We start from the raw sequence: 22,998 nt of genomic DNA, 5'->3' as shown, positions 1-22,998 counted from the left end.
AGGCGACTAAACCAAATGACTGGCTCTGTGAACTCTGATTTTGGTTTGCTGTTCAAACCACTGCCCTCCTTCCCGCTCAGCCCCACCAAGCCCTTCTCCTGGCTCTCCTTCTCTGCCCTCAGGAGGCCTCCTGTGTAGATGAGAAGGGTTGTGCCATGGAAGATGATGACAAGACCATTCCCTAGAGCCCTTTTGCTTTTCTTACCATGTGTTTAGCAGAGTGATGGATCTGGAGGGACCCAAGAGCTCTCACTGACCCCAGTGCCATTAAACTCTGCGTGCCTGTGAAGGATATTCCGCAATAGCATAATGAAAACTTGTGTTTTTAAACATCTGGTAAACAGATAGTATCTCAATTTCTTGAACAATTTAGCTTTAATAGTCATCGGGAAAAATGTGCAAGTCCGGACAAGGACTAGAGCTGTGTATAGTTAATCATGTAGATCCAAATCCAGTTGGCTTAAAAAACGTGATGGTGGGCAACGGTTTGTTTAACGACACCATAATTTAGGAGAAATGAAAAAGATGGCCTGCTAAAGACTGTCATCCTTCATTCAAACTTTACAACAGTACCCTGCATTAGGATGATAGTAAATCCATTACGGAGACTTCTCAGGGGATGTGCCAGCTCTGGCGTTTGGAAATTGGTAAGCAAGATGCCACAGGAAAGTGAAGATAATATAGATACAAATGTATTTAAGGTACTTTTGCATGTGTAAAAATGCTCTTCTTTTGGCTGCATTTCCCGATCTTGGTTAATAAGTTACATCAAAATGACCTGAAGTTAAAAAAAGGAAAAAAATCTGAGCAAATAGTGCCCCTGGTATTGTAAAGCTTTGAATGTTTTCACACCCCATTAATTTATTACTTCTCTTTCTTCATCTTTAAATTTCATTTTTTTTTTCAAAAATTCCGACTCCCTGCTGCTGCAGTGATTTTCATCTTGTTGTTAATTTTCCCTGCTCCATATGGAGCTCCAGACATTTCACCTGGAGGCTGTACTAGATTTTGCTGTAGTGATTGTACTTCCGGAGGCCAAAACTGTCATTTAGGGTTCCTGGTGCATCTGTCTGCGCCAGGCTTTTCACTGGCATGGGAGAGTGTGAATAACAAATTGGATGCACCTGAGATTCAGATGATTAGTGTGTTCTGTGAATCTCCACTACTTGTAAGCAGATAGCTCTGGGGGGCGGGGGTGGGGGGAGGCGGGGAGGGCTAAACAGCAACTGGGTGAATCTGTACTCACACCTTACATTTGGGGCTTTGCGAGGGAAGTGCAAACATCCTAGGCAGTCTGAGTGCAGAGAGAGTAACAAATATTTCATCCTGCCTTGTCATTGATTAGAAAAGAGCCTTTAATTTCATTTCACCCCATGTTGTGATTAATTTGCATTCTTTGTCAGAAGTTAATGGAGTTTTTTATGGTTCACTCTGAAATCCTTGAAGACATCAGACTTGATCTGATGTTTATACAACCGCCAGCGGAATTTTTTCGTTTGATTGATGGCAAGCTTGATGTTATTCCAAACGGCTTTTTAAGCTGTTTTTAAGAATTATTTGAATAAAATGCAAGCAAGATATTGTTGTAATGATCAAGATTATCTGTTAAAAATCTGTTTCAAATAAAGAAGGTGATAAGTAGTAAAAAGGATCAAAAATATGAGATATAGTGAATAGTGATGTTATTTGTTAAAATACATAACAATGGCATCCAAATAAATTATTGCAATATATAGAGATCACTTTTATTGAAAAAGCATACCATCATCTGGCCAAATAGAATAATTAAGGCCAAGGCAAAAGGAAAGTCTGCATCTTTGGGATTAAAAATCTTTACTGCCAATTGGCATTTCTCATTTATTCTGCCACCTTTTGCCACCAATGTACGAAATAGAGATCTGCTGTGCTTAACTCAAGGAGACAGGGTCTGTCAGGCCTGTTAGCTGAACAAAATGATGACATATTACTTGTCTCAATAAAGACGCATTCTTAAATCCCAATACAAGTTAAACATAAGTGGATAATAGAGGATTTTAAGTGAAAGACATGTATTCTTAATAGTATAATGACTGGCCTTTTTCACAAGACAGTACAGAAATGAAAATATCCTGTTGTTAAAAAGCAAAATACCCCATTTGTTCATGGGTAAGAGAAACATGTGTTCACCCCCCCGTACACTGTATATCAGAGTATGAAGGAAGCTGTAGGCGGCATTTGCTCAGAACCCCCTGCTACTAACCAAGGAAATATGTTTTGCAAATGCTTTTTGATTACTGATACCATTTGTTTGATTTGGGGGCTTTGCCTTGCTTCAGCAGATACTTGCTTTGCTGTGATTGCTGCTAGTGAGACTTACTCATAGGTCAAAAAGCTACTTATCTGAGCACTTTCATTTAAAACAGATTAATTTATTTGCTGTATCTGAAAGTTTGCTAAATAATTGGGTGGTTTTAATTTAAGTTACTGCTTTCTGATCCTTGTATTAACATGATCTAAGGTCCTTTTTATTATATGCAATCCATATTATTGACCACAATTGCCCTGTTTTCATTTAAATGTAAGCAGCTTGTCAAGTAGAAAATATTTTGTTTAACTTGGCCTGGAAACCTGCTATTTTAATGTGTGTGAGGTTTTTTTTTCTTTCAATTGACAGACTGTCTTTTAAACATACGTTTATTTTGTAGTAATAAATTGTGCTCTGGATAGAGTATTTGTCTTGTAATAAAGTAGAAAGCATATGTTCTTAAAACTATTTTAAAATATTAAACATTTTTCAAAAGTTAATGTCAAAACACTAGAGTTTTTTTGTTGTTGTTGGTGGTGGTTTTTTGCGGTACGCGGGCCTCTCACTGCTGTGGCCTCTCCCGTTGTGGACCACAGGCTCTGGCCGCGCAAGCTCAGAAGCCGTGGCTCACGGGCCCAGCTGCTCCGCGGCATGTGGGATCTTCCCAGACCGGGGCACGAACCCGCGTCCCCTGCCTCGGCAGGCGGACTCTCAACCACTGCGCCACCAGGGAAGCCCCAAAATACTAGAGTTTTTACACCTAATTTTATTCATGTTTTAAAATCCTTTGAGTATATTATTATTAATCCTAATTTTGACAGTTTAATATGGTTTTATATTCAGTGTTAAATTCACACTATAGATATCACTGTCTTATTATGTATTAATGTACTAATTATGCCCAGACCAACCTAGTATTGCAAAATTAAACCTAAAAAGTTTGCCTTCTTTGAAAAGAGGTGTTTGGAATCTATCCTTTGTTGCATGAACTTTTTGAAATTTGAACATCAAGGATTTTAGTAAACTGTAAGTATCCAGATTTTGTGTGAGATCTCTGGTCAAAGAAGAAAACAGCAGTGGGTTATTACCCCAACTTCAGGTTCTAACCTTTAATTGGCAAGAGTCCAAAAGAGTGATATGTGTGCAGTTTTATTTTTCCAAACATTTCTAGCCTACATGTTTTAATTCATTGTTTATTTTCATCCTCACTATTGAGGATATAAACAGTTAAAATATACTGATATTTCAAGCCATAAAATCAGATTTTATGTTCCATAAAATGCAGAAGTGAAATTTAGGTGATATGAAGGTGTTCACTGATACACATTTGCTTCTTCCCAGAAATTTTTAAATTGCCTGTGTCAGATTTTTCTCCCAATGTCTATTTCATACTTATCAAGAGGTCTCATAATTTTATTTGCTTAGTCTATGCTGAAGACAGGAGGTGGGTTCCCACTATATCTTTAAAATGGAGCAGAAATGGAAGAGGAATTATCCTCCAAGTGTGTATAGCTTAGAAATGTGAAACTTTCCATTAAAGATAAATTACTTGTTAATACCTCAGTTGAGGTATATGTAGTTAGCCAGCTAGGTTAGTGATTGCCTCTATTTTTTTAAAAAGCACTAACCCAATGTTGGTTTGGTTTTATAGCACCTTCTAAACTATTTTATGACATACATCTCAGTTTAATTGAACATGTATTTGTCATTGAGCATCTACTCTGTCCTGGCACTGTGCTAAGCACTGGGAGTACGGAAATGGAACAGATGTGGTCTCTGCTGTCAAAGAGTCCAATGCAGTGGGAAGAAAAACGTAAATGACAGTTGATATAAAAGGAGCCCTACAGGAGGTACTATGCTCTGGCCTCAAGAGTAAGAGGTCAGCTCACTTTAGGAAACTATGGTTTCACAGGGTAGATGATGCTTGAGCTGAGCTCTAAGGCTAGAAGGATGGAAAAGAACTTTCCAGGTATTCTAGTCAAGAGGAGAGTCATCTTGTAAAAGATAAAGGTCTAAAGCAGCATGTTGTATTTGGTGTCCTTGCAGTAAGTACTTCAACTCAATAGGTTACTACTGCTATTGTGACATTCATCTCCCTAATAGTTTGGGAATGTCCTTAGATGACTTTTAAAGCAACACTGGGAGGGAAGTAAGAAAATGTTGGTAGAATGGTAGAGGAGAGAAGTGCTGTATCAGGATGGAGATGGCACATGTAGCCGAGACCAGATAATGAAATTAAGCTTGAGAATTTCATGAATCCCTTTGAGATGACTGAGAGCCAGTCTGAGGTTAGAAATCACTGCATTTTAAGATTTCTACCCTAAGGTCAGTTGGCACATGCCTCTGAGGGGTTCCCTGCCACCCTTTATGAATTTAACTTGGCATATCGTAGAACATTTTCTAGACTGCTGGAGGATTGGTCGTCATGATCAAATGAGCTAATACCTAAGAGACCACTTTGAAAAAAATAAGGTGGTAAATAAGAGCAAGGTAATATTAGTATTATTTATATTTCCAGAAAGTACTTTAGGGATTTACCTATGTAACTCTGAAAATATATGACCATGTCTCACTCCAGTTAGGACTAAAATGAATTACTTTTCTGATCCCATAAGAGCCCTCCTTTACAGTCTTTCTTTTTTGTGTTATCATTTATCATTCACAATCACCATCATTAATATATAGAATTATATGCAGAATCTAATCATTTTTAATTCAGTAACTGGGGACCATGATTCTTTTACAATTTTTAAATAATCAGTTTAGCCCAGAAATAGAATTGACGGTTGAAGTAATGAACTTGGTGCCCAGCTTGGCTTTCAGGGATTACTTTGCCATCTTCTTTTCCTCTTAATCTTTGTGGTCTGGAAGGCCTTCCATTTTTCCCCCTTTGGTTTCATTGGTACTACCTCATGGAATCATAGAATTTTAGGATGTGAGGAGATCTTACAATGGTCTAGTCCAACTCATTTATTTTACAGAGGAGGAAAAGGGGGGTCCATAGCCATTAAATGACTCACTGATGATTACCAGATATTTGGCAACAGGATCAGACTGTCTCCCACTCTAGAGGGATGGGGCGGGGGAGAAAGTGAGAGAAGGCACCCAGAGGCTTTGAGCCCAAATAGCTATCCTTATTTCACACACCCATCCTCTCAAGTACTGCCTCCCACTGGTGTGTCTACAGAGATGGAAATCACTGTTGTAGGATGCTTCGTGCCTGCCAACAGACAAAGACATCAACTTTATTTGTACTCCAGTGTTTATTTATCACCATTCAGTATAGAAAACTTGGGTAGATGTGGGGCTAGGGGCTCATTGGCATCCAGGTTAAAAAGGGGGCAGACCTGGCCAAGCTTTGTTTGAGTACAGATTACTTTTTAGATATTTAACCGTTCTGGATTAATGCCTGGGGAGTCTGGGAATTCTTCCTCAACTAAAATGTTAATGATGCTAAGAACCCAACCTTCTTTAGTGCCAATAAAACAGACAAGCTAAGTTCATTGAAAAGTCAGTGAGTTGCCTAAAAGGAGCAAAGAGCTGATTCGATTTAAGACTGGAGATTGCCCAGGACACACCAGGTGGAAAGAGGGTGCCAGGGACTGCTAGGAGCTAAGAAAGGAGGCAGTTGTCTGTTTACGCTCAGAGCCAAGGTGTCGTCCCCAAAGAATTGTGGGAAACTGAGGAAAGCAATTAGAACCAAGTGTAGACTCTGTTGTGCTGTACACTGTCAAGGTCTATAGTCGGTGACACCATGGGGGGAAGGTAAGGAAGTCTGGGGAAAGAAAGACCAAAGACGCTGGCGGAGCTTGTCTTGTTTTGTGTTCAGAAACAGGTTTCAGAGAGCACCATTCTGGGCATGAGGAGACCTCGACCCCAGTCCTAGCTCTAGTTTGATAAAATACAGTAAACAAAAGAATGTTCCCGGCTAAAGGCCTCCCTCCAGCCCCTGCTCTTTGGTCAGCCCTATGCCTCCTTGGTAGCCAGGCAGCTGGAAATGCTCAGTGACTCAGGGCAGAGGCAACTGGGGTACAACAAGTGACACACCCAACAAGTGACAAATTGAATCATTATCAGTATATGGTTTCCACCCAGCCACACACACAGAGTTAACCTGAGTTCTGGTCCTGGCTGTTCCTATTAGTTTTTTGACCTTATTTCTTTTCAGACCTCAGTTTTCTCATCTGGAAACTGATGGAGGTGGCCTAGGTCAGTCACGTGCCAAATACAGTAGGTGGGCATCCACTCTCTGGCACATACACACATGCATGCACACACAAACACATTATCTGTTAATTTTCAAAATGTGTCTAAGTAATATCTTGTATGAACTAAGAGTTATTTGGTAAACAAAGACTGAAAAATGCTGGACTAGATACTTGTGTGGTCTCCTTTCATCTTGTACGAACAGTTTCCTCCTCTTTTCTACACCTTCAGCCACCTTACTCAACACCATCTCCCCATGTCCTCCCTTAGAGTTTATTGAAACCTTATTTTACTTATATCAAAATATGAGAGGTGTGAACTGAAACTGAAACAGAAGTCAGAGTTTCTTCAGTTCATTCTAGATCCATGACTTCTTCTCTTTAAACCTATTTTGAATTTACAGTCAAGCCAGTAAGACACATGTTAATTAACATGGTTATATGTGACTGTATTTCAAGATGTTTTTTCTTTCCTAATCCTGTATGAACCATGTGTTGGCTGCAGTTACAGCTTATCTCAGAATCTCAGCAGGCCAAAAAATGTTGTCAGATATATCACAGATAAAGAAAAAAAAAGCGAAATGTGGAGTCTTAGCTCACAAAGAAAACCTTCCTTGCAATGCCTAAAAACATGAGCTGTTTTGGGGGGCATGGCGAAGCTGCCTTAGAAATTTACAGTGTCCTGAATCCAGCGAACTATATTTTATACAAACATTCAGTGACATTTAGAGGTGTGTGCAAGCCCTGTGCGTAAGTCTCAGCTCTGCCACTAAATTTCAGGGAACTTAATAAGTCACTTTGTTTTTGTGGACCAGCAATTATATCTTATCCATCATCTGAGTCCTAGAGTCTAGTACAGTAGCTGGCACAGAGTAAGTACTTCATAAACATATATGAATTGATAATTTAGTTTAATTTTACTTTTTTTACATGTTGGCAATAGCATGTTTTAGAATCAGCAGGAACTAAGAATCAATACACATCCTTAGGCTTTAAATTAATAATTTCATCCCCTTTTCTTCCATGTCTGTATTTCCACTCTACCCTGCCAGCATTAATACCTGAAGAATAAAAGCTTCCAAGGAGATGTGATAGTTGTCTTCAGATATTTGAGGATTCTCTCTAAGAAAGGATGTGGATTTGTTCTGTTAGTGTAGAACTGGAACAGGAGGTGGAATGGACAGTCAGAAAACGTAAGCTCCGCGTTACTGTATGTATTCAGACAGAAGTTCGGTCAGCAGGGGCGTAAAGGAGGGATTCAAGGGTCAGATGGGGCGGAAGCTAGGTCAGATTAAAAAACCTTTCAGGTGCTTTCAGACACCAAGTCTATGAGTCTGCTTCAGTGTTGGGCAAGACTCTCCTCAGCCAAACAAATAAAAGGCTGATGCACTTTCTGTCAGTTAGAGGGGAGAGACAACAGGTAGAAACTTCATCAGACTTGTCTAGATTCTGTGATTGGTTTAATGATCCACTCATTTTGACTCTCAAATACTCTGTCAGTGTGAAACACATAAGAAATAGAAGAGTACAGGAAAGAAGTAATTCTTTTTCAGCCCAAGACTTACACACTTCTCTGTTTCTCTCCACTGAGCCAACTATGTGACGTGGCTATCAAAAATGTGAATGCACTTGTAGCCTCTATGACAGTCTCCTAAATAGTGTATAGTGTCCAAAGCAAGGTGATATAAGCCAGTGCAAGGTATGTGTTCAGGCGTGGATATCACACTTTATGAGGAGCATACACATATGGTACCACACTCAGAGAAAGATAGCCTCAAAGGAGAATGTGAAATCATGCTTGGGTCCTTCTAGACAGCTTTCTGGTTCAGCTCACAGAAAACCCAACTCAAAGTTGCCTCAGTCATAAGGGAAATTTATTGAATTACATGACCGAAAATCTAAATATCGCTGGTTTTAGGTAGAACTTTATCCGGTAAGTCACTTTGAGCTCTATTCTTATTAGGCTTCTCCCTTCACAGACCAAGAATGGCTGTAGAGTTCCTGGGGTGACCTGCTTCCCAGTTTAGAAGGAAAGAGCTGGTCTCTTTTTCCCCCACAAGCAACCAGAGGCTCTGGGCTTCAGTTTGATTGGACCAGTTTAACTCCCTGCACCCAGGGCATTTAGGTGATGCCAACTAGTTTAGGCCTGAACCACATGCCCCATCTCTAAAGCTGGGAGCGAAGTCTTCTTCCCACGAAGCACGTGGGCTGCTTAGGGGTGGGGAAATGCTGTTAGAGTGTCATTACTAATGGAAGGGAGAAGGATAGAGGGCAACCAAACATAGCAAATGATCCTAGGAAGAAAATATCAATAGGATGTTTGTTCAGGAAAGAAAACATTGTGGAGGCATGACAGCTATCTTCAGATATGTGAAGAGCTGTCATTAGACTTAATCACTACAGCTCCAGACCATGGGCACATCTTATAGGAAGACATATTTGGACTCAAAATAAGAATGAACTTCCTAACAATTCAAGCTACCCAAGATAGAATCGTTGGAATCCCGTCACTGGAAGTCTTCTGGCAAAGATAGGCTAGCTGTCTGTCAGGAATATTTATTTTTCTTTGGTTCCCCCACTCTTTTTTTTCTTTGTTTTTTTTTAATTATTCTTGGCTGCATCGGGTCTTAGTTGTGGCACGCAGGATCTTTCATTGAGGCACGCGGGCTCTTTGTTGCGGTGTGCGGGCTTCTCTCTAGTTGTGGCATGCAGGTTTTCTCTCTTTAGTTGAGGCGCCTAGACTCCAGGGTGCATGGGCTCTCTAGTTTGCGACAGATGGGCTCTCTAGTTTGTGACAGACGGGCTCTCTAGTTGAGGCACGTGGGCTTAGTTGCCCTGCGGCATGTGGGACCTTAGTTCCCTGACCAGGGATCGAACCCATGTCCCCTGCATTGGAAGGCGATTCTTTACCACTGGATCACCAGGGAAGTCCCTGGTGATAAAGTGAATTTCTACATGGAACAAGGAATTGGACTACTTGACCTCGAACATCGTTCTGGACTCTGTGGCATGTGGGGGATTTAAGCTAATAGAGATGCAAACTAACTGATAGCTCCAGAAAAAACCCTTCAGACATTTTGACACAGTAAAATAACTTTTGCTATGGCAGATTTATTTGACCATAAGGAGCAGAATGATCAACAGGCCTTTCTCAGAAAAAGCAACACCTCCCCCACTCACCCCTCTCCCATACACAAAGAACAGATATTCTTCCTAGATTCTGAAATAAGACCACACATTTTTTGGAGCAAAGAAAAGAGAAAAGTTTGATACAGCAGATGTCTAAAATCTTCTTTGAAAAGCTAGTGCTTAATGGACTCCTTGACCAGACCTTGTACCGTTAGGGAAAAGGTCAGTTTTGTAATTCACATTGGTCGTTTTGAATTGTGATCCTAAGCCCCTGCTTTTCTCACGGAATTTAGGTCTAACTAAATATTATAATTCTCATTTACCTGCCCGGGAGATGATTCACTCTGTGGCTCTTGTACACCTGTGTGGGGGAGGACCTGAGCTATGTCAATTTTACATACACAAGGGATAAAAGAGTATACGCTGGCAATCAGGTCCTTTTTTTCCTGCTCACTGATTGGCAGACCCAGCACATGAATGATGTTGCACCGTACCTTGGTGCTCCAGCTGTTGTGTGTTGTGTGACAATGCATTGTCCTTGATAACTCGGGAAGCAGTAAGAGCCAAGTGACCTAATTTATGGCTGTGCTGATTTTCTGCCTGGTCCCATCTGAGCTGTGCCCTCCTCTAGGCATCTTGGAGCCTTTCTAGCCCGCCCAGCTGTTTGTTAAATTCAGGGATATCTATTTTTAACTTTTTAAAACTGGTCACTCCTGAATGCAGCACCCCGGCCGGAGTTTGGGATGTGGGGCAGGGAGAAGGTGCCAGTGAGTGGATCTTAGAATGTGGGAATCACAGTGACCTTCTTACACCTTATTGAGTAGCCCCTTTCTAAATCCTCTTATCACTTATTTTTAAGTGATTGATTTGTGTTTAAATAAGTGATATGAGTTATTTTTTGTTGCTGTTTTGTTTTGTCCTATACAAGCTATGCTAATAGATTCACAGGCATGATAAGAACTTGAACAAGGACAGAGGCTGATGAAAAGGGGAGATAGGATAGCACAAGTGAATTGTTTTTGTTCATTTATATTATTAGAAATAATATATATTATTCATTTATTTTGCCTCATAATACATTCAGCGTCTAAAAATATCAGTTTGCCAAAATTCCCATTTGTAGTTAACCCGGGTAAGTTTCGTTCTGTTCCTTTTCAAAAAAACAGTCCTTTGTTTGGGTACTCTTATTTTAAGTTAGTGTTAGTAAGCAGTATGTATTCAGTTTGTGGTCATGTGGAAGTGATTTTTTTTCTCTCACTGAGGGCTTTTTGAGATTTGGGCACTTTGTTTTTGCAAGTTATGATGGATTGGAGGTGATGTGACCCTAAGTCTTATCACCCAGCACAGTGCCAGATACAATCAGATTGAGTGCCAGTGTCAGCTCTCCTTCAGGTAGGAAAAAGAATCATGGTGCTTGAATGGGCAGCTTGGGGGTTGGGGGGTCTTTGGGCCCCTCTAGCTCATCCTTTACTTTCTAGACAAGAGCCCTAAGCCTAGTGAAGGGAGGGAGCTTCTGAAGCCATGGGGATCTGACAGGAATTCCAGGGATCTTTCTGACTCCAAAGTTTATGCATTTGTCCCCATACTAGGGAGCCTTGTGAGTCAGCAGTCAGTTCTAAGCCAGGTTCTATCTGTGGCCTTGGGCACTGTTCCCCTCTGAGCGTCAGTTTCCCTAACAGCAAAATGAGTAGATCTTGGAGGTTCCTTCCATCTCAAAAAGAAAAAAAAATTAGGTCATTATTCTTCATTTTGAAGATAAAATCTCAGTTTGCCATAATCCCTGTTTATATTTAGCCAGAGTTACAGCTTAATTAATCTGATTTGAAAAGAGAGTCCTTGGGACTTCCCTGGAGGTCCAATGGTTAAGACTCCGTACTTCCAATGCAAGGGGCACGGATTTGATCCCTGGTCGGGGAGCTAAGATCCCGCATGCTGCGTGGTGCGGCCAAAAAAGGACCCCCCCCCCAAAAAAAAGAGTCCTTGCAAAATAACTACAGTTTCTAAAATTTGAAATTTAAAAAGATAATAGAGTTCAACATTGAAAGCTAGAATGTGATGCCAGGAGCACAACAAATAAAAACGATATTCTTTTAAAATCCCAACCAAATAATTTAATTTTATATTTCTGTTTTCTATTTAAGAGAAAATAACACAAGCTTGAAAAGCAGTAAATATGTAAAGAGAAAATTTGTCAACTGATATTGGAAGATCTGACCCAGGTCACACATTAATCTCTCAGACAAGAGCTGCAGGGCAGGCCATAATTTCAGAGAGTAAAAGAGAAAATGAAAGCTATAGCTGGTGTCTTCTCTAAGTTACATAGGTGGATTCATTTCAGTTTTCTGATTGTGCTTCTGAATATAATATAAAAGCGCTGGTAGCAAGGTCTGCTTTACCACTGTGTGTGTAAAAAGTACACCTATAGAGATAGAAGCGTAATGTGAGCCTTCCAAAGTTGATTTTCATCACCAGAGTCATTGATTAAATAGCTGAGGCCCCATGAGCAAACTTTTGCATTGGCAGTTTCCTTTCCAGGTTTGTTTTCCCAAGTCACAAGTCATATTATGGGAGCTTTTTAATTGCCAACTCAACTGTATGGCCCTTGCAAGGAAATACAAGGTAAATATGACTGCAGTAATACCCTAAATTTCAGACCTAACTCATTTTTAGGCCTGCCTGTTGTGAAGTCATTCTTCCCCATTTAAACACATAAGGGTCTGTCTTATATTAGAATGAGGCATAACTATCCCCTGTTAGTGTGGCTTAAAATCTTGAACCTAATGGCTGATGAAAGAAAAAAAAAAAAAAAAATCTATGCCCAGAAGAGGGAAGAGGTTTGTCTAAATAGTGTTTCAAAATGCTACTAGTTCTAGAGACTGATTAGCAAAGCCTATGACTGGAGCAATTATCGTTCTGTTCTTTGTCCCCAAGTATCAGTTAGACATAGAAAGCTCAACGCAAGCAAAATGTACAGGCAGGAAGGTGGACTTGGACAAGTTACTTATAAACAGCATCTCATATGTTGGGAGGTGCAGGCAGTACATGAGCCCTAACAATGTTATTGTGTCCCTCTGAACTCTGCTCTCACAGCTAAGCATTTGCAAGGCAGACCCAGAATAAAGAGAGGCATTCACGAAGCTAACATTTTATATCGAGGACCCTTAGTACCACTTTTAATGTGCTTCAGAACTAGGGGCTTCGCTTTTTCATGAACTGTGTGCAAAAGCAGAGGCCACGACTGGAGGCTGACTCTGTCTGGATCTGTTTTATGATTGCTGCGCCTGTACAGTAATGTGATCTTGAAAAAGGTAAACAACAAAGAGTTTAGCAGTGAAAAATATGCCTAATATAAATACAGTTGAGTTTATGGCAGTTCAGAATTTGAAAAATATGACCGTGACATTAAATTTTTCTGGTGGAATTAACAGAGGAACAGAATATACCACTTAAGGCCATATATCTGAGACAGAGGAAGGAGATAATACATCTAACTCTATGGTCTATGTGGCATTCATATAAAGGAAAGCACAGTAGCTTTATTTAATTGAGAAATGAATCAGTTACAATGATGTTGCATCATCAGATTCTTGCAAAATAGAAGATATGTCACTGCATGGTGTAACTGTTAAAAAGTAAGTGAGTATCTTAAGCATTTTGAATCAATTTCATGTACTGGCACTGCTACCTTAATACAAAATTTATGAAGATGATTTCATGTAGTATGTTGCTATCAAAAGTGTGTGATAAAACCTGATAACAGCGTCTCCCTTTAAAAACCTGGGCAAAACAGTATAACAGTATGGTTATAAGATCATAAAACAGACTTTGATATTGCTGTTTCTCCTTTTCTTATAGTAAAAAGCAAGTGTTAAAATAGTACAATTTTAAGCTGTCTTAAACCATGCTTTTAACCCACAGATTAGGGCAGGATGGAAACTTTTTCTAAGGTCTCGCTTTATGAGGAAATTTTCATTTAGTTCACGCAACTCATGTTACTGGGAGCAATGTCTCACAATCCATTCCTGAATTCATTTTGAAACATGTCACTTAAAATGTTTGCTACATGTTTTCCTCAGAGAATTTGTAATCCCCCTGACTATTGGAAATTTATGAAAAGCATTCTCTTTGATGTCAAAAACAGCTTTCTAATTCTGTGTACATTAGAAAAAGTAACTCTCCTGTTGAAGTAGATATATCTTACTGAGAATGTTTGGGGGAGGCGGTGCTTATCTGTGTGTACTTTAAAAATATACAGTTGACCCTTGAACAATGAGGGGGTTAATCTGCATACAATTTAGTCGGCCCCCAATTTCCAAGTATCCGAGGTTCCTTCGCATCCCTGGATTCAACCAACCATGGACCATTTAGTACTGTAGTATTTACTAATGAAAACTAGCCACGTATAAGTGGACCTGCACAGTTCAAACCCATGTTGATCAAGGACCAACTGTAAAAGCAAACACCAAAGATATCTCATAGGAGAATTTACCTGGGTTTTTTCATGATTTTTTAAAGATGCTGTGGCTTTTTACTAAAACCCTAACCACTCCAGGGTGGTAGTTAACAGCTCTGTCTTCCTTTTTAATGCAAATCTTTCCCCACAGACCCTTACGCAGAAGTACTCATTGGCTAGAGGAACAAGAAGAAGCATCAGGACAACATTCAGTAGGAAATATCAAAGTAGACTAAGAGCCAATCAACCTGAGATGGAAGTTTCAGGGAGTGGTGATTGGGGAGGGCATGCTGAGGAGCCAAGAGCAGGAAGGAGTGGGTACCATGCTCAGCTGAGATAATACATGGGAAAGCACTTTCTAAAACATCTAGCACTCGGTGGAAGGGTCTGCTGATCAGCCACAGGGATGCAAAAGAAATGCAAAAACATGGCTTCTGCCCTTGAGGAGCTTAACAGTCTAGTTGAGAATAAGCCACGTGCCAAAACTGATCATTTATCAACTTTACCATGCCAAGTATAAACACATGCAAATCCAGTTGTTTTTAAGGAATGCTGTGATTGTAGGCAGATATGATGCTGGAGAGAAAGGAGCACGGGAGAGGCCCCAGCACAACCACAGCCTGCTCCTGTGGCCTTGGGCCTGCCCACCTCTGAGAGGCCCGGTTTTTCCCATCATGGACTAGAGATGACCATCCCTGCCAAGCTCAGGGTGGTTGTGAGATCTAATGAGAACGTGTATGTGAAAGAACTATTAAAAGCACCATTAAAAGCATATAAGGGGGCTTCCCTGGTGGTGCAGTGGTTGAGAGTCCGCCTGCCGATGCAGGGGACACGGGTTTGTGCCCCGGTCCGGGAAGATCCCACATGCTGCGGAGCGGCTGGGCCCGTGAGCCATGGCCACTGAGCCTGCGCGTCCGGAGCCTGTGCTCCACAACGGGAGAGGCCACAACAGTGAGAGGCCTGCGTACCGCAAAAAAAAAAAAAAAAAAAAGCATATAAGGGACTACTAACTAGTTTACCTATATTTTACCCGCTGGTTGAAGCACTGTTATCACAGCAAACAACTGTCTCCTCAGTAGTTATATTTGGTTCCCAAAATTTTCCTCCTTAGGAAATTTAGTACCTGGGACGACATTTTCATTGAGTTTGTAATAACTGCAGGCAATTTTTTTTGGTTGGGGGGCACACATTGAAGTGTTTAATACTTTAACTACTAAGTGGATGTTTTATTAATTTGGTGTCACATTTTAGTAACTTTCTAAGAGATGTGGTTTATCGGTGTCAGCTGTGTGAGCAGCTGCCTCCAGAACAGGCATCTTTGACTCTGCTCTTATCCCCTGAAAACCAGTGTTAAAACTTGCATGAATTTGATTTTCCCAGAAAGCATTGCTGCCCTGCTGAAGGAACTTTGGAAGAGGTGGAGTCTTTACCCACTCCTGAGTCAGAGGCAAATACTTCAACCACATAATTAAAGTTTTCTTCACAAAATAGGGGGTTGTGAGCAGACACTGGCAGGAATCCAAAATTCTAATTTCTGACTATGATTTAATTTCAATTTTAAATAAATCGGTTTTTAATTTAAAAAGAGTGAGCTTCATAACATTAGCAATGATTGCAACATTAAGCCCAGTGTTCACAATCTAGCAATATAAAACATTATTTATATCTGAATCGTAAACAGCCTTTTGAAATGGATTATGGTTTTTCTCCCTATTCTAATACAACCTGGAGGGTACTAAAAAGTGTTGTGTGAAATTAACATTCTGCTGACTTTCGCCTATAAATGAGAAGCGAGCTATTAACATTTGTGTATTTTCATTATGTAAATTGTGTTAACACATGCCCACAAATTGCCACCAGCAATGCAATAATTTTCTCTCAGTGATCATAATGTGTCCAAGTGAGTCATTTTGATTATGACATGCTAATTACATATTGCCTTTTTTCAGATTCAGAAAAACCAGGGATCTTTAATGGTAAGCTTTATGAGTTCAGAAAAAAATTCACTTTTCTTTTTCCTGATGGCTGCTTCCTTTGCATGCTTGAATGCCTTGTTTTAAACTTAGCAAATTGCATTTTGAAGAAAATGCAAACCTTTAACTGCCTGTATTAGATTAGGTACCATTAGAAATAATAGAACATCCTGAGCATCAGTGTTTTTATAAGAGTTTGCTGTTGTTGATTAATCTTGCTATATTTTATTGCATTAATGATTTTTTCTTTCCACTCCACTGTAAAGATATTGCATAGAGGCTAATACTTTTTCCTTTCTTCTTTCCCATTGCAGCCTCTCCAGCTTCTGCAGTGCATTGTTGATGAGGTGAGGCATCGTCTTATGTGCTTTCACTCCTAAAGTCATTCCTAATGGTGTGGAAAGCTTATATTTTGTTTCCTAATGAAGCACAATGCCCAACATCCTCGGAGCAAGTTGTGTTCTATGGCTCTGAGCTGTGTTACGTGAACTGGCCTTGTCCTGAATCCTGCTCTTCTGATTCCAGCCGAGACTCTCTGCCAAAACAGACTGTCCCACAGGCTGGTCCTTGGGGGCATCAGAAGCCCTAAAGACAAAACACGATAATATTAATTTATCCTCTCTCTGGCCAGATGGGGATGGAGCCGGAAATTAAAGTGGTATCATTTTTTCCGTAACACATATTTAAAGTCATTCAGTAGGCAAGGGTCAGAGTTGAACAGCAAACATAAGCTGGATAAAATTTGTCCTCCTTGCTTTATTTACCGAAAGCATAGCAGAGTGATAAAAGTGTTCAGAAGCTCTAGGTCAACAGTTCAGCTTTAATTTCCTAATTAGGCATTTTCCCCAGAACACACTCCTAACTTTTTGTGCTTTTAACTAGTATTCTCACATGTTAAGTCATCCTACCTCTGATCATCCGTATCCGAGTTTCACTGTCCCTTTGCCTTTATGGAGTTAAGCTACCTGAATTTCATTCTCAATCAACTACTTTTGTTGCTGGCTTTAAATTCCTTTTTTTCCTGTAAATTAGCAGTCTTATAGTATACAAGACTCCGATTAAGAAACATTAATGTTTTTTAAAAACTGAGTTTTTCTGGGCTTGAGCTTGCCTGCTAGCAATGTTTATTTTTTAAACTTTAATTTTGCAGTATTTAAAATGCTTGTCATGTCGGCAATAAATGACTCAGATAGGAAAGTTTGAAAGAGAAAATATCGTTAATTCATAATTATTCCTCTCAATTAAACGTCTGTATAACCAGTTATGAGATTTGGGAGAAAAAAATAAAGATCCTCCTAGGAAAAAAACAAATACATACACATATCACAATAATAGTAAGAATGGAGCTCCAACATCCTTAATGTCTGCATCAGTCAGTCCACATATCCCTTGCAAGCCATAAACCATGTTAGTGCAAAAATGAAGGCATCGTCCTGAAACAAATGGAGGCCCCATTATCTCAAATATCAGACAGGCCTCCTGGATCTAATAGCTCATCAATATCTTCTGTCATCTTAGATTCCCAAAGCATCCTATGGCCATCAGAATCCTCCCAATTAAACTGATTTTCCTGAGCTCCCCCTTCAGGATTGCTTAGGGACGTGCCCAGGGAAATGGCCTCCCCAGTCAAGTGCACAGCCTGCCATCTTTCCTGGGCTCTGCTGTTCTTGGTCTGCCAGGCTCCTGGGCATCAGAATGTTCAGGTACAGATACCTTCCCCAGTAATACAGGTATGCTGGAGAGCTCATTTGAAGGTTTTCTGGATCAAATGGATGTTTTCATTCCTTATTTAAAGTAGCAGTGATTGCTATTAAATTTAATATATTTTACTTGTTTGATTTGGGTAAAATCTTGAGACTTTTGAAATCATCATAGGGAGATGTTCTAAGAAGAGAAGGTATGTGTGATGAAGGACAGTAGCTTGTAGCTTAAATCGTATATTTTTCTTTATAGCTCTTCTTCCTCAGTTGAGAGAAAACTATAACTTAGACATCTATTCCCATTTACTCTAAAAACATTCAAATATCTTTTTTATGAAAACTTGGGAAATTCACATATATTTTTAAAACAAACATTAAGTTGATCTTGGAACCAAGCTGATGATTGGGAATAAGAATATTAGGAAAGAGTTGGCCAGGTGACCTGCCTTAGGCAAGGTGCATCATAGCTTCTAAGAGAGGAAGGATTGGTGGGATCTTTTAATTACTGTGCTTACCCCACGTTTGTCAGATTTCTCATTGCTGTGATACAGTGTTTCTCAAAGGGTAGTCCAAGGACTAACTACATCAGGATTACCTAAGACTCTTGTTTAAAATGCAGATTCTTGGACCCAGATCTCTGAATTAGACTTTCTAGGGGTAGAGCCCAGGAATCTACATTTTACTAGCTTCCCAACTCTTTGCACATGAAAGTTTGAGAACCTCTTCCGTAATGGCTAAGTCTGCCCTTTTAGATCCCAGAGGACAATTAACTGTCTATCTTCATTTACATCTGACATGTAGGGCTTCTATTTCTGAATGAATATAACCAGCCAGGATTTGAACCATTTTACTCTTTGGGCATGGGATATACCTCATTATGAAATGGCTATCCAATGACAGTATATACTGTTTCTCTTCGGGAAAAGGCAAATCAAAAAGTACCACCCCAAGGGAATCTAATTCAAACAAGATGGATATATTTGGAGTCACGTACAAAACAGCTAAGCAAAGCCCAGTGTAACGTACTTTATTTATTATTATGTGGATGTCCCTTGACCTCCTAGCATGGCCTGGCAAAGAACAAAGAAGTAGTAAAACAAGATCAAGTGGATAGGAGCCAGCGCTAGAGCAGCCAGGGGTGAATGTCAGGAGTTGAGAGACAGGAGGTGGGATCGTGGGCCAAAGCCAGAGTCAGCCACCACATATCCAAATAAAGACACCAAAAGGTAAACAGAGTAGTAAGAATCATGAACGTGAAATTTGAACCATAGAACAGGAACTGGATGAGTAGCCAAGGTACCAAAAGAATCAGACTGCAAAGAGAGATCTGGGAAATTTAGTTTAATTTTAGGGGGTGGAGCTTGTCTGGTTTGGACCTGGCTAACTCAGGATCTTAGTGCTGTCTTAGAGCTACCATCTTTGCCTCAAAGTTGCTTCTCTCAAAAGAACTTCTTACTGTAAAACTCATAATCAGGCCCTCTCCAAGTCCCTGAATACCTGAGCTGTAAAGTACTTGGGTTCATTGTAAGTGATGTGTGTCTATGCGTGCCATGATGCCTTAGCCATCTGATATCACTGGGGAATGAGGTGGCCCTTGCTGTCTAGCTAACTGATACTACTTTAAGCTCTGACATCAGTGAGAAAATTTGCATTTTTTAGAAAGAATGTTTCTAAAATGTATTTGTTCTTGGCAGCCTGTTGATAAAGTATAGTGAATATCATTTCATTGGTATAAAGCTTTTATAAAAGGTATCATAACCTTTTCTTGATGACTCAGGTCCCTGTTTTGAACATGGTACTGAACTAAACTTTGACGTATTGATGCCCTCTAGGGCTGTAGAATTGTGGGGATCTTGCCTTGTTCTTTCATTGAATTTTACCAGCCATTTTGCTTGTGTGTTTGGCCTTGGCACTCAGTGATATGCTTGGGCTTTTTGAGGTGTAGAGAGCCATTTGCTCCCAAACTAAATGACCCGTACATGGGTGTGCTGCTCTGCTTGGTGCTTTTCTGTGTTCTCTCTTGTGATCACCTCTGTTTTCTATGGTCACTCCTCATTCTTGTCAGTGACTACTGGCTGCCCCAGTTATCTGATCATCTTGTCTCAGTCTTTGCACTGCTGATGGTGACCCTAGCAAAATTAAAGGTATCAAATGAAATCAGATACCCAAGTGGTATGTGTAAGGGCAAACCACTGCTCTGAGAAGAGAGATTGAGGCTGATGAAGTAAAGTGAGTAGGCTTGTGTTCATTCATGCAGCAGATAGTCCTCAAAAGTGCCCACTGTATGCCAGCCCAAGTTGACCAGGCCATGCTCAGGGCAGCCTTCAAGCCTAGAGAGGACTGTTCTTCCAGGCAAGTCTCCCAGGTCAACTGAAGATCAGATTTGTGAGTCAGGATAGAAAGGCAGAGGCATAGTCCCAAATCCTCTGCCAATACAGTGTGCTGGGACTCAGGAGGCTATGTCGCCATCTAATGCTCTCCCCAGTGCCTGGGCTCCCAGTTTGGCTGGCAACAAAGGGCTGGCCACATTGGTGATGTGGCAGGTGGGAACAGAGCAGTGATATCTGAGTCACCGAATCCCAGGCTGGCTGGAGCCAGCCAGGACATCAGTGGATTGAGGTGCTGGGAATTGCAAAGACTGAAGTGGGGACTTCCTCCTTGAGCCTGCCCCCAAGAAGGCCACAGACTTGGAAAAGATAAGAGTATGGAAATGAATAATTATGCTTCATTATAGGATGCATACTATACAACCCAGAAACAGGAGGGTTTGTTCTGCCAGAAGAGGGTTTGTTCTGGGGGTGGATCAGGAGGTGTGACATTTAAGCTAGGTCTTACAGGATGAGAAGAAGTTTGCAAGGTCAAAAAAGGAAAAAGATAAATGTCAGACAGAAGGGCTTGAAACCTTCTTGCAAATCATTTTTGAGTTCACAGATGTGTTTCAGAATGTTCAGGTTATCTAAAATATGACAGCCAGAAAAATGGATCATTACTCTGAGTGTGCGTGTGTGTGTGTGTGTGTGTGTGTATTTCAAGCATATTATAGCTAAATATAAATTTCTGTCTAACATCTGTAGGTGTTCAGCAGGACAATTAACAAATCCCTGGTTTATACATCTGTTTATTTATTCCTTTTACCAGTAAGAAGTGAATTCCTGTAAGTCATGTTTTATACCTTATCAGAAGTATCTTCTAAATGATAGGATATAAAATCAAAACACAAAATCAGTTGTAATTCTATATATTAGTAACCCAAAATGAATAATTCAAAAGTGAAATTAAGAAAACACTTCAAGTTACAGTTAGCATCGAAAAGAATAGAATACTTAGGAATAAGTCTAACAAACGAAGTGGAAAACATACACTGAAAATTATAAAACATCTTTGAAAGAAATTAAAGACTTAAATAAACAGAAAGACATCCCACATTCTTGGAATGGGAGACTTAATATTGTTAAGATGGCAGCGCTCCCCAAATTGGTCTACAGATTCAGTGCAATCCCTGTCACAACCCCAGTGGGCTCTTTTGCAGAAATGGGTGAGTTGATCCCAAGATTCATATGGAAATGCAAAGGAGTCAGAGTAGCCAAAACAATCTTGGGGTAAAAAGACAAAGAGGATTCAGGTTTCCTGATTTCAGAATGTATTACAAAGTTACAGTAATCAATCAATCAATACAGTAATCAATAGTGTGGTTCTGGCATGAGGATAGACATGTAAAATGGAATTGAGAGTCCAGAAATACACCCATATGTCCATGGTCAGTTGTTTTCTGATGAGGATGCCAAGACCCGTTAATGGTGAAAGTACAGTCTTTTCCACAAATGATGCTGGAACAGTTGGAGATCCACATGCAGAAGAATGAATTTTTTTCACGTCATATACAAAAACTAACTCAAAGTGGATCAAAGACCTAAATGTAAGTGTTTCACAGCTAAGACTGAAAATCTTAAAAGGAAATATCGGTATAAATCTGTGACCTTAGATTAAGTAACAGTTTCTTGGATATGACACCATCAGGATAATGGAATCACTGTAACAATGCCAGGGTTCCAGGCCAATAGACAGCTAGAGCCAGGGCAAATCACGGCTTTAAGAGGAGGACCTTTGTGCCCCAGTCTGGAAGGTAGGGGAGATGATGGCTTTCCCTGTAAGGTGTGTAGCTTGAAAAGGATTGATAGGAAGGCCACAGTGGGGATAGGGGAGAGGACGATGGAAAGGAAGTGGCCAGCTGAGTGATGGGCAAGAAGAGGTTGGGGCAAGGGGGCTGGGGGGGTGTTGTGCTGGGGCCTGGCCTTGGGTCCTCAATGATGAGGAGGAGTAAAGTGGGCTTGCTTAAGAGGGGAACAGGCTCTCTTGGTCCAAAACATATTTAATAGCCCATCATTACAAAATTCCGTTTATAAAAGGCTTTGTCTTGGTCTCCCCTGGTGGCGCATTGGTTGAGAGTCCACCTGCTGATGCAGCGGACACGGGTTCATGCCCCAGTCCGGGAAGATCCCACATGCCGCGGAGCGGCTGGGCCCGTGAGCCATGGCCGCTGAGCCTGCGCGTCCGGAGCCTGTGCTCCGCAATGGGAGAGACCACAACAGTGAGAGGCCCGCGTACCACCAAAAAAAAAAAAAAAAAAAAAAAGCCTTTGTCTTCTGTGAGTTTTTATGACTCTATTTAATTGAGACATAAGAGAGCCTCCACTATTTACTTATCTGCCTGGCTGGCATATGCACATCATTACAGTGGTACTAAAAAGAGTCACGAATGGGGACAATCATCCACGCCACGAAACTCCTGAGCTCACAAGAGGCTTCATGTGGACTCTTCTCTTAGACCTGGCTCCTCTGATGTTCTCTAGCAGTGCCAGCAAACATGTCCAGTGCTGGAAGGAAGCAGTGTTTGATGCTAACCCCCACCTGGCAGCTTAGTAAAGAAGAGTATGGAGGTTAATCACACAGCTAGACACTTCCACATGAGCTGGGCAAACTGGGAGGCGGCTGACATCTCTGTTCTAGAAGAGGGTGATACCTGAAGAAGGGGGTGAGAAAAGAGAGGACTGGGAAAGGAGAAGAAAATGGAGAGAAGAGTCTGTTTTATAACCACATATAACCATAACAAGCTTCTAAGCTTTTCTCTCTGCCTTGTTTCTCCTACCACCCTACCTCCACAGGATTATCTTTTAAAAAATACAGATCTCAACCTGCCAAACCGTACCTGTAGGGTAATGTCTGAACCTCCTAGCACAGCATTTTAGATTCACACC

General features: G+C 40.6%; 1 protein-coding gene across 1 annotated transcript in view; it reads left to right on the top strand.

The window, feature by feature from the left end:
• Nucleotides 1-22,998, top strand: part of MAP2K5 (mitogen-activated protein kinase kinase 5) — a 263,415-nt gene that overhangs the window by 187,018 nt on the left and 53,399 nt on the right. The window contains exons 18-19 of the mRNA XM_030875161.3: nucleotides 16,021-16,047; nucleotides 16,359-16,391. Coding sequence (XP_030731021.1) covers nucleotides 16,021-16,047; nucleotides 16,359-16,391 — 60 coding nt within the window. The remainder of the gene's footprint in view (nucleotides 1-16,020; nucleotides 16,048-16,358; nucleotides 16,392-22,998) is intronic.

Source organism: Globicephala melas, chromosome 2 (genome assembly GCF_963455315.2).
Source record: "Globicephala melas chromosome 2, mGloMel1.2, whole genome shotgun sequence".
Classification (NCBI taxonomy): Eukaryota; Metazoa; Chordata; class Mammalia; order Artiodactyla; family Delphinidae; genus Globicephala; species Globicephala melas.
The sequence above is the reverse complement of the archived record's forward strand: the minus strand, read 5'-3'. Positions and strand labels throughout refer to the sequence as shown.